The sequence below is a fragment of the Anopheles merus genome, chromosome 3R (genome assembly GCF_017562075.2).
Source record: "Anopheles merus strain MAF chromosome 3R, AmerM5.1, whole genome shotgun sequence".
Lineage (NCBI taxonomy): Eukaryota > Metazoa > Arthropoda > Insecta > Diptera > Culicidae > Anopheles > Anopheles merus.
In genome coordinates, this window is record NC_054084.1 from 49,704,347 (window position 1) to 49,716,564 (window position 12,218).

The window sequence follows — 12,218 nt, forward strand, 5'->3', positions numbered from 1 at the left end:
GCCCCGGTAGCAGTGGATACGAACATAGTGAATCTGGAACCATCCACCAGAGCAAGATCGACGGAAGTGATCACGCCCGTATCGAATCCTCCGAATGATCCATCAAAAGCAAGACCCACTCAAACTGCTGATTGTCCATTGGACAATCTTAGCAGAACCTTCCAACGTTTCTTGGAAGAAGCACGCGAGCCACGCAGGCAAGAGCCTGACGTGATACAACGGCTCGAATCCGTGCTAAACACCTTTGTTCAACGGATGAATCAAGAACAAAATCCGCAAGGATCACGCCGGGACAATCTAGGATCTACGGCGTTTTGTTCGAGTGATACAACCTTGAACATTAATCAGAGTCAGATACTAGCTAGACATTCCGTCAACGCCCAGCTACCGACGTTCGCCGGTAACCCAGAGGAGTGGTCCGTGTTCGAAAACGCGTTTTATGAGACGACGGAACTATGTGGTTTCTCTGACGGAGAAAATATTATAAGGCTGCAACAAGCATTAAAAGGAGAAGCGTTTAAAACAGTCCAGGGGAGACTCAGGAAAGCAGCTAACCTCAAAGAAGTCATGCAAGAGCTCAAATCATCGTTCGGACGTCCAGAAGTAGTTGTGAAAACGTTGTTGAGCCAGATTCGACGACAGGTACCCCCGAGAGCAGAAAAGTTGGAGACGCTTGTGCAGTTCGCCGTATCCGTGGACGAAATGTGTGCTGCTGTGAGAAACAACGGGGTCGAGGAGCGTTATGATGGACCCGTGTTGGATGAGCTCGTTGGTCGTCTCCCTCCGATGATTAAGCTGATGTGGGGCATACACAGTCTTACGTTGTCAAAGGTCAACCTGGCTGCATTCGGAAAGTGGATGCAAACCATTAAGCATGCAGCCCAAGCGGTAACGAGCCCTGCAAATCTTATCGAACCACGATGCAGTAAGTATTTGCACATGCATACTACTAATCCCTCCTCGCAGAACTCCACAGAAGCCGTTTGTGCATGCGATAACGGCTGCGCTCGCTTATACGAATGTGACGGATACTGGCAGAAAAGCGTAGCAGATCGCTGGGACATCATTAAGCGGAACTACTTGTATAAATGTTGTTTGAAAAAACATCGTGCGCCCTGTAAAGAGACGAGAGTATGCGGCAAAGACGGATGTACTGTAAAACACCACCCGTCACTACACAATTCGGCAGGTAAGGGAAGACACGAAGCAAATTTCTCTCACTCTACAGCCACCGACGAGAACATACTATTGCGATACGTGCCAGTTGAGCTGCAGGCTGTAGGAAAGACGATCAGAACAGTTGCTTTTCTCGACGAAGGAGCGTCAGTATCGCTAATCGAACATTCGCTAGTTGACGAGCTGGAACTTGAAGGGACAAACCGACCTCTTTGTTTGAAATGGACTGGAGGACAACATCGCACTGAACGAGATTCAAAACAGGTGAGCGTAAATATAGTAGGAATATCCAGTGGTGCTCAGACCTTTGAAGCCTCTAATGTACGAACGGTGAAAAGTCTTGGGTTGCCCTCGCAACGCGTTAAAATGGATCGTTTACGAACAAAATATCAGCATTTAGCATCCATTCCATTAGCACCATATGCTTCTGTACCTCCACGCATTCTCATAGGAATGAATAACTATCATCTCACTGTTCCATTAAAGACGATAGAAGGAAAAACAAATGAACCCGTCGCAACAAAGACGAGGCTAGGATGGGTAGTTTCGGGTTGCGATTCGTCGTCAACTTCTAACAACAGCAACATTTTGGCATTTCATCGAGCACATATTTGTGATTGTGCAGAAATAGAAACCAAAATTGATCAAGCTCTAAAAGGTAGTTTTGCGCTCGAAGAACCCACATGTAAAGGCGGCATAAACACTCTTTCAAATGATGAGGAACGGGCGAGTGTATTGCTGCGTAAACACACCTCACTACAAGGTGAGAGGTATGTCACTGGATTGTTGTGGCGCTATGATGACGTAAAACTGCCAAACAATCGAGCAATGGCTCTCAAACGCTTGGAATGTTTAGAACGCCGCATGGCAAAAGATGAGCACCTTCGAGAAATGATGGACCGAGTGCTGAAAGACCATGTTGAAAAGGGATATATTAGAAAATTATCAAATGAAGAGCATAAGTTTAAGCATCCTAGAAAGTGGTATCTACCAATCTTTCCTGTATTTAACCCCAATAAACCAAATAAGGTTAGAGTAGTATGGGATGCAGCTGCAACAGTGAATGGAATTTCGCTTAATTCCATGTTATTGACTGGGCCAGACCTTCTTTCACCACTGCCGACTGTCCTAAGTCGGTTTAGAGAATATCGTGTTGCTATTGCCGCTGACATTCAAGAAATGTACCATCAGGTTATGATTAAAGAAGAGGATCTGATTAGCCAAAGATTCCTATGGCGAACGGACCGGTCGCAAGTTGAGCCCGATGAATATGTGATGCTGAGGATGACCTTTGGGTCAGCCTGTTCACCAACTTCCGCCCAATTTGTAAAGAATGTAAACGCGGACCGTTTCGCGGCCCGCTATCCTCTAGCCGTCGAATGTATTAAGCGTCATCACTACGTCGACGATATGCTTGCCAGTATAGAGAGTGTGACCGAGGCCACGAAGCTAGCACAAGATGTGAAATTTATTCACTCACAAGGAGGATTCAAGCTTCACAATTGGATGTCGAATTATGGCCAAGTATTAGATGGCGTTGGTAGTAGCAACAGCCGGGAGAAGGATATGAACCTCGATCCAACAGCTTGTACCCAGAAGGTCTTGGGAATGTGGTGGAACGCAAACGAAGATACGTTCCAATTCAAAGTGCCGTTAAAGGATGTAGATGTTCTACAAGGGATCGTGATACCAACCAAACGGCAAGTACTGAGCACGCTTATGACAATCTACGATCCGTTAGGCTTGATAGCAGGCTTTTTACTGTTCCTCAAAGTCTTATTGCAAGAAGTTTGGCGTTCTGGAATTGGGTGGGACGATCAAATACCCAGTTCTCTGCAAGACAAATGGAAGGAGTGGTTAACTTGCATACCCCATCTGCAATCTATCAAGATTCCGCGATGTTACCGCACGTCCATCAGCTTAGAGAACTGCACGACACAGCTTCATATTTTTGTAGACGCCGGGAGAGACGGTTTCGCAGCCGTGGCGTACTTCCGATTCGAATCCGAAGATCAACGGGAAGTTGTGTTGATCGGCGCAAAAACTCGAGTAGCTCCGTTAAAATATACATCGATTCCCCGATTAGAGCTGCAAGCTGCAGTATTGGGAGTTAGACTGATGACAGGTATTCATCAATCACACCGGATAAAGATCCATAGACGCTTCTTGTGGACCGATTCAAAAGACGTTTTGTGTTGGCTCAACTCGGATCATCGAAATTATAGCGTCTACGTAGCTCATCGAGTAGGCGAAATATTAGAAAACTCGTCAGTAAAGGAATGGCAGTGGGTGCCGACTAAAAACAACGTAGCCGACGAAGGTACAAAATGGTCCAACCTTAACCGACACTGCACGACCGGAATGTGGTTTAAAGGACCAGCGTTCCTACAGCAACCGGAAAACGAGTGGCAAGTGCAAAGCTTCAGACCTTCAACTACTGAGGAAGAGTTACGCCAGACGGTTTCATATCATCGTGAATTATCCCCAGTAATTATCTTTGACAGATTTTCTGATTGGAAACGCCTGCATCGAGCCATCGCCTACATGTGGAGGTACATCAATAATTCTCGTCTGCCAAAAATGTCTCGATATTTTGGACCCCTTTCGCATCTCGAGCTACAACAAGCTGAGCAATCGATCATCAAGGAAGCGCAACGATTAGAGTTTCCAGAAGAATATCAGCTACTTCTGCATGACAAATCAGGTACAAAGGGATCTAAAATGATTAACAAGAAAAGTTCTCTTTATAGACGTAGTGCATACATGGACGACGACGGTATCTTACGAGTACGAGGAAGAATCGATGCTTGTCGTTACGCAAGCCATGACATGAAGAGGCCAATTATTCTTCCCAAAAAATCCTGGCTCACCGATCTGATTGTAACGGAGTACCACTGGAAATATAAACATCAAAATCATCAAACCGTAATGAATGAAGTGCAGCAAAAGTTCGATATTCCTGGCCTACGAAGCGCGTGCCACAGAGTGCGAAACAATTGCTTTAGATGTAGCCTTCGTAAAGCTTACCCTAAACCTCCAGTGATGAATGAGTTGCCGTTAGCTCGAGTGTCGCCGTACGCCAGACCGTTCTCCTACACAGGGATAGATTACTTCGGACCTTTTTTGGTCGCTGTTGGACGGAGACAGGAAAAGCGCTGGGGTGTGCTGTTCACGTGTCTAACAATACGGGCCATACACATAGAGGTGGCTCACAGCTTGAACACCAGCGCTTGCATCATCGCTATTCGCAATTTTATCGCACGTAGAGGGACTCCGATTGAAATCAGAACTGATCGTGGGACTAATTTCGTTGGCGCTGATCGTGAGTTGAAAGATGCGGCGAAGCAGATAAACACCGAGGAGCTGATAGATGAAATGTACCTCCCCGATACGACGTGGATATTCAACCCCCCCGGAGCACCACATTTCGGTGGTGCATGGGAGAGATTAATCCAATCAGTTAAACGCACCCTCTCCGGCATGCAATTTACCAAAACACCGACAGATACCGTTTTCGCCAATTGGTTAATTGAAGTAGAAAACATTATCAACTCTCGCCCACTAACACATGTATCGGTTGATAGTGAGGAAGAAGCCGTGTTAACGCCAAACCATTTTCTCTTGGGTTCATCTTCTGGAATAAAACCATTAACATCTCTTGATGATTCTTCCGCAGCCCTCAGGAACAACTGGAAGATGTCACAACTGTACGCAGATCAATTTTGGAAAAAATGGTTAGCTTCTTATCTGCCTACGCTCACCCGTCGCAGCAAATGGTTTGAGACCCAGCCGCCATTGCAATTAGGAGACCTCGTGCTGATTGTCGATGACGCCCTACCAAGAGGATGCTGGCCTAAGGGAAGAATCGTACAGCTCGTACCTTCGAAGGACGGAACAACTCGGCGTGTGCACGTACAGCTTGCGAACAAAAAGATTATAGAGAGACCGGTAGTAAAAATCGCTGTAATAAACGTAGAACCGCACGAAAGAGTTTAACGCAGTCAAACACCGGGGCCAGTGTTGTTTACCAACAGCGGTTCTAGTTTGACAGATGCGTTGTGGTGAAGTGAGAGAGAGGGACAGGTAGCACAGGCGAAACAAACACGGGCGAAATAGAGAGAGTAGGAATGGTTCATCCCGAAGGAGCTTCGCGTGCAACGGATGAACCTGCGCAAATTAAGTGGAATGACCGCAATCGGTTTTGCGTGAAGTTTTAAAACGGGCACGAAGACGAAAATCGACCTCTTTCTACCATCGCGCCAAGAGAAGAAAGTTCAGTGAATTTTTAATACAGTTTAATGAAATTAAGTGAATTAAGAAAACTGATGTTTCAACTTTAAATTCGCGAAAGAAAGAGCTTTGTTGCTGGACGCAACACTGTTATAGAACAGAATAGTTCAACACTGTTATAGCCTTTCCAGATCAATTAACTAAATTCACGTTTACTTGCAAACTACTTTATTTACTCTTGCCGCCCACATTTTTCAGATTTTGCTTCTAATTTGACGTGTCCCTAATTATAACATGGTTATTCTTAATCAACACCGTAGTACGGTGATAGCATCACATGATAGATATCGTCATCACTCTTGATAGATACAGTCAGAATCTTTTCAGCCCTCTTGGGCACGCTACAGTAAGCATAGTTTCATTGTGAATTATTTTGCAATTGATGCTGATCCGGCTAAATGCAGTGCGCACGGTTGTCTCACCTAACGCGCAATATGTTGCAGACATGTTGCGCAATGAACCATCTCTCCCTGTAGTGCTTTGTCCTGGAAGGACATCTTGAAATAAGTAGTTCTTCCCGCACGCGAGCAAATCGTTACAAATTCAATTTTAACTTTCAAGCCATCAACATCCGCTGTTTTCTCGCTCGGAATTTCAGCAAGGCTTTTTAGCATATGGCCGCTTAGGGTCTCTCGATTACATCCGCCTCTTATTGTCATGCGTTTTTCTTGTCCTGACTCAACCAATATTACGGAGTAGTAGATTTGAGAGAGTAGTAGATTTGGGGCGGTCCCGTGGTACGTGGTCGTCAACTCGAACGACTCAATAACATGCCCGTGATGGGTTCAAGCCTAGAATGGACTGTCCGCCCATAGCAAGAATTGAATATCCGGCTATGTTTATTAAGTCTCGAAAGCCTGTATAGGCCGGCATGTCCGCGTAGGACGTTACGCCAAATAAAAGAAGATTTGAGGGAGTGTACATGTTCGACGTCCTGGGTATAGCGACCCGTTTTACAGGATATTATGTACCACACTTATCTGTCGATGACGACGGTGTATGTAGTACTCGAGGTGCGTAAGGTTAATAAGCCAACTATACTGGCTTAATTATTGATTGATTTAATTGGAATATCAACCATTTCCCAATAAATTTAATTTGGATGGTTTCCAAACAGGATTTTTTTATATTGTCTTGAATATCTTGATTTATCATGGGAAGGGGTATGAGGTACGACACATCATCATCAGTATGCTAATTTGCGTCTTCAATTATAAAAAAAATCATTATATCCAATACCATGCGATTTCAAGTCGGTTTGTGCAAACAAAAAATCTAAGTAACCATTGCCCTAATTACCCGCGGGCTAGTAGTGGTGCATGGAGCAAGTCCTTTCGCAGCAACGCGCGTTGCTAAGAGAGCTCTGCTCTCTCCGCTTTCTTTCTCTCTCTCGCTGAATGTTTACTCTCACGTCATTGTGGCGATTTTCGATTTTATATATAGTGAGATTTACTTAATTAATTGCATTTGGTTTCCGTAGCCTACATACAATACTTAAGCCTAGATCTACACCTTTACTTGTGCAGAGCACCAAAAATCACGCACAATTTTATAATATTTGGGAAAACTAAAGGACAGATCGAGAACACTATAGCAAATATAAAAAATGTTAGTCATACTAAGCAACGGATCGTACGCACAGTAGAGACGAGCGCGGTGGTCAATGGCTAAAAAATTTGTCGGGGTCTTAAAACTCACCTTGGAAACGTAAAAATTTAGCGAGGACAACAATTAAGGAGCATCGATGAGTCTAGTTAACAATTCAAACATGAATAAACCCTGGGCCACTTTCCTACAATTCTCCAAAGCCTTAACAATAAACAGCGCGACCTGTACGATGCAAACTCAGATCGATTTCTTCTTCATGGCAGCCTACTAATAGCAATTCGAGTGAACTTTTTTTTGAATTTTTTTCTGTCTTATCGATTTTAGTAATATGAATCAGGGTCCACGCAACAGACGCATATTCAATGATCGGACGGACAAAACAACAATAAAACGCTTTTAGACACAAAGGGTCGTGAAACATACGGCTAAACCTAAGTATAAAACCTAAAGACCTGTTTGCTTTGGTAATAATAGCGTAAAAATGTTGATCTAGCTTAAGTTTAGAGTCTAAAGACCTAAATCTAATACTAACTCGGAACAGGGAAGTGTGACGTTCATAAGTTTGTAGTATTACTATTACCTATCTTGACGATCAAGGTACGATGGCAAAGATAAGAGACGATCAATTTAACCAAATCACAACGGACGCCAAGTTTCAACAGCTTCTGTGGCATAGTAAGATTTCACAAGGTTGGTAGCTGTAGCACGGCTGGGGTAGAAGCCATGTTGAAGTGGAGTGTCAAATAGTGCATCACTCCTCGAAGTAGATGTTTCTGAATCAGAATTTCAAAAAGCTTTCTATTTGCGCAAAGCATACGGAAGTTAGACAACACTGATCTATCATTTTTTTTTTGAAAACTGGAAAACCCCATGCTTTCTTCCATAGAGCAGGAAAATACCCCGAACGAAGTGACATGTTGTACAAAGAAGTGAAAGGTGGAGCCAAGGATCCGATTTACTTAGGTACAACAATACCGGGCATGTTGTTCGGACCACACGACGTAGACGGCTTTAGTCTCGAGACAGCTAGACATCTTCGACCGAGTAGGACGGCAGAGGAACGTCGACGCAGTGTGCCGAAATATACCGGAGGGCTTCTTCGATATTTATGTTATGTGTAGGTAGATATGAATCATTTAGGGCTTGAACCTGACTACGAAATCGGCCCCGAATGGACAATTATTGAATGAATATTTGAGATATATATTTTAAAGTAGAATTTATCCGCAGTCATATATACAGCAGTTAAACCTGTTGTTTTTGTTAACGTTTATATATGAAATAGTTACTAACGAACGTACAGCAGTTAAACCAGTTGTTTGTGTTAACGTTTATATATGAAATAGTTACTAACGAACGTAGCTTTCTTATTTCTCGTAAGAACGGCCTAGTTGACCTTATCACTAAACTAATTGTTTTATATAAAATAAACTAAAATTATCAACTGTAGTAAAGTTTGCAACTTGTACGACTTAATAACATGCCTGTCATCGGTTTAATCCTCATATTGACAGTACCTCCATAACAAGGAGAAGAAGAAGAACAAAGGTAATCGTACTGGTAGTGATGCTAGTATCTATAGTGGTGGTATTGGAAATGACTACACATCTTTGAAATTTTGAAGTTTTCAACATAACATCAACATCAATTACATCAATTACATTCAACATTACATTACAACATTAAAGTTCAACATTACATTTATTCAATCTTCTACTAAAAATGTATCTACTAAAATGCATTGTCTTTTGGCTATATTTCTCATTTGTTTTCTCGTCAAAAAAAAACCAACCAAATCATTATTGATTTATTGGTTATGTTCTTATAGTGGTTATAGTCATCTAATAAGTAAAAATAGAACATTCTAAAAAGAATTTCAGGATATGTTTGACGGCTTGTATTGTTTTCACTACAATGATACGCAACAAGAAAAAATCAAAATATAAAATACTAAATAAATTACCAAACAATGGTCAATGTTCGCATATCTAGCTGTGAGAAAAATCGGCATACAATCAAGTAGGCAAAGGGCCAAATTTAGTAAATGATCGAGTGCCGCGGGCAAGGAGAATGCGGTTTTTTTTATTAATGTGCTTAAATTATTACATATTAAACTATTAAAAACTTTTTATGTATCATTGTTGTTTTTCTGTATTTATGTCGTTCGATCATGGTTCAAAATTGATGATACCTACTTTAAAAACTAATTGTAATGTTTAATCATTTGAGAATCAACAATAGATGGTCAAAAATGAGATCCGTCTAAAAATAGCAAAAAAAGATCAATATCGCTTCTTGATAACCCCATCTTCCCACGCCGCAAAAAATATTGAAGATATTCCGGGGATGATACAAAAGTCTTTACGGCTGAAAAATTATAGAATATTATGGATTATTATAGATGCCATGTCAGATAAATTGATAACTGATTCTTTATGAAAAAGCACTTTGACAATCGTTGTACTCGTAAACAGCAACAGTGTTACTTTCAAATACGATCGAAATATTCTTGAAATAGGTTAAAAGGAAACCAACAGAATTGAGTGAAATTAAGAAGAACGAATAAAACATTGTGAAAATGTATGGAGCTATTTCACTATACTTAAAACTTTGTGTTGCATGCAAAACATAAAATAAAATTATTGTAACCAGGTTTTAGTGTATCTCGTCAATATAAAATTTCGTATGCGATTTCCTTCCTTCCGAAAGTCTTATTGTCGTGTTGAAACAATGTTCAAATTACATAACGGTTGCATTAACAAATTGACAAATTGACAAATTCATGAGTTTATCATGAGGTTATCACCCGCCCTAACAAAACGTTAATTGCACATTTAATAGAAGTACCCCATGAGACAACAGACAACCTCTATCAGTCAAACTCTAACCATGGGGCCCTTTCCGTTATAAGTTCGTGGGCTGAAATTTCAGCCTGTCAGCTGTTTGCATTGTATAGCAGTTTTCGAGCAACTATCTAAGTGAGTATAATATACAGGTGGGCTTATCCCAAGGTGTATGAATTTAGAAGGCTGATTTAATCGCTTCTGCTGCTAAATGAAAATATTAAGAGTGTTTTGAGTACTCGTCAAGCCTCAAGAAAGCTTGTTTGAACAAAAGTTTTCACCCATCCTGTCAAAAAGTGATATTCAAATTTGGTTTTAAAAAACATACTATGAGACCACCTGGACTACATACACTTTGATTCTAGATTCCACCACGTGATCTCTTTAATGCACCTTGGGGTAAATGTAAACAACACCGTGTTTTCGAGCAGGTACTCGAATCTCATTCTAGCTTTGAGGCTATAATAACCTAGACTGAAAATTGCAGGCTAGTTTTTTGTGTGGTTTTGTATGGAGTGTTTACATGATTTCAGCCTCCAACTGTCAAACTCCATACAAAAAACTGACTAGAATCGTGAAGGGCCCCCATGATGGCCAAAAAAGTGAACCAACCAACTTAAAGCGTGCGCGATCAACGAATGACGTTTCGGTGTTTTGGTCGTCAACAACTTGGCACTATTAGGCAACAATCAAAGCATCGAAAGAAAGTTCAGATTTATTTTTTAGGTTCTTAAAGATGTAAAAAATGAAGACAGAAAGACAAGTGGCTACATTACTACGTTATCTGGGCCGGGAGATTGATACAACCCGCCAAACAGTGAAATAGTACTTGGGAAACATGAACAGATATATCAGGAAGCAGAAATCGCGTCCACTGGCTTCGCAGCGGCAAACAATAACGCCAAAACTCAATGCGTTCATGTTGGGCTGATTTCGATAGATTTTCGACATGGCACCCTAGTCCGCAAACTACAACAACCTACAACATCCTTCACATGTGTTCCATCGAATTTTTCTGGACCAACATTATGGAAAAGTTTTTCTCAAACAATTTTGTCAAGAAAACTTAGGATGCCTACAGGCATGTCAAAATTCTAAATAACTGACGAAAGGCAACTCGCAAAATCTTAGATTAATTTGTGCAAGTAATCTTAAATAATTATCTTTCAAATGGTGTACATGTAAATAAATTATCTCTCTTAGTTTATTTGTACAGCCAGCCGAAAAAAAGCAATTTTTATGGGAATATTGTTCTCGAGTTCGCACATACCAAACAACCTGTTATTTCATAGTACTTTAATTAAAGTTGAAAGAATAAGATGGTATCAAAATTTATTATAAAACATATTCAGTAATATGTTTACAAATAGTTTCTTCCCATCTTTCAAAATCAGTCTAAACCTTTCGCGGGCCGGATTGTTGCGGAGGGCCGCATTTGGCTGAAGTAGACCCTTCCCGTTCTAGGTAGACTACAGTCTTTATACAGTGCTAGAGGCGATATTTTCTGGAGTAAAAACAAATGCAATTCCTGCGATTAAATTAACAAGAATTTGATAGTAGGGCAAGAATCCAAGCAATTCATATGAAAACATCTTCAAAACTATGTTCCATTTGAGTTGTATACAGTTTTTCATATTTATTTGACTATCACTATAGGAACATAGTACGATGGTGATAGGAGCTATATCACTATTGTAGGTAGGTTACAAAGTCATAAAAATATGTATTTTTTGTAAATTTTTAGTATTTAATTATGGTAAAAATGGTTGCGGTTAGGAATACAAAACTTGTTTCAATTACTATGTGTTGAAATATTCATATGTTTACCTTCTTGACACTTTAAATCTATTTAAACACATATGTACTATTATAAATTACACCACTATTGGTACATTTATCCTATTTAAAAAAAACTTAATGTAAGATTTTCCCAACATATGATTACAATGTTTTTGACGGCTGGTGTGTAGAATGTTTGCTCAAAAGATTCAAATGTAGTAGCAAACCCAAGTAGCACAATCCTGTTAATAAACCGTTAAAAGTATGCCTAAAAGTATTACTTTTAGCTTTCCATACAGCAGTAATTTCAGGACTTAAATTACTGCGCAACGTTCCCGCTGCGCAAAGCGACGGAAGAAATCATGCCGTTCGGAGAATTTTATCATGCCATCTTTTTCCCTCCAACGGCAAATTTGTCAAGCAGCTCGTCGAGCTACCCGTCCCTGGCTCCGCCTCGTACCCCTCGCCTGAGCGCGCTGTTGAAGGTTTGGATGTGTTAGTGCGTCAGACAATTAATTGAAG

At 40.9% G+C, this 12,218-nt stretch overlaps 1 protein-coding gene and 1 long non-coding RNA gene across 3 annotated transcripts; one reads left to right on the forward strand and one right to left on the reverse strand.

Moving 5' to 3' along the window:
- The first annotated feature begins 1,077 nt into the window (after window positions 1-1,077).
- LOC121597261 lies at window positions 1,078-5,531 on the forward strand. Of its 2 annotated transcripts, none has more exons than XR_006005397.1 (2): window positions 1,078-1,440; window positions 4,853-5,531. XR_006005397.1 is itself a non-coding variant. In XM_041922897.1 (2 exons), exon 2 carries the CDS (start codon window positions 3,940-3,942, stop codon window positions 5,170-5,172), a length of 1,233 nt encoding a protein of 410 aa, XP_041778831.1. In that variant the 5' UTR covers window positions 1,078-1,440; window positions 3,915-3,939. The 2 variants fall into 2 exon arrangements, 1 of the variants encoding a protein (XP_041778831.1); XM_041922897.1 differs by having other exon boundaries at window positions 3,915-5,172.
- LOC121597262 lies at window positions 3,805-4,294 on the reverse strand. The gene is made up of 3 exons (XR_006005398.1): window positions 4,204-4,294; window positions 3,962-4,070; window positions 3,805-3,892 (listed from the first exon to the last, which is right to left on the reverse strand). It is a non-coding gene; the product is annotated as an uncharacterized LOC121597262 (long non-coding RNA).
- Window positions 5,532-12,218: the final 6,687 nt, after the last annotated feature.

What these genes read in the sequence shown, in the direction of transcription:
- LOC121597261 (XM_041922897.1), top strand. Translation starts at nt 3,940, where the DNA reads ATGGACGACGACGGTATCTTACGAGTACGAGGAAGAATCGATGCTTGT.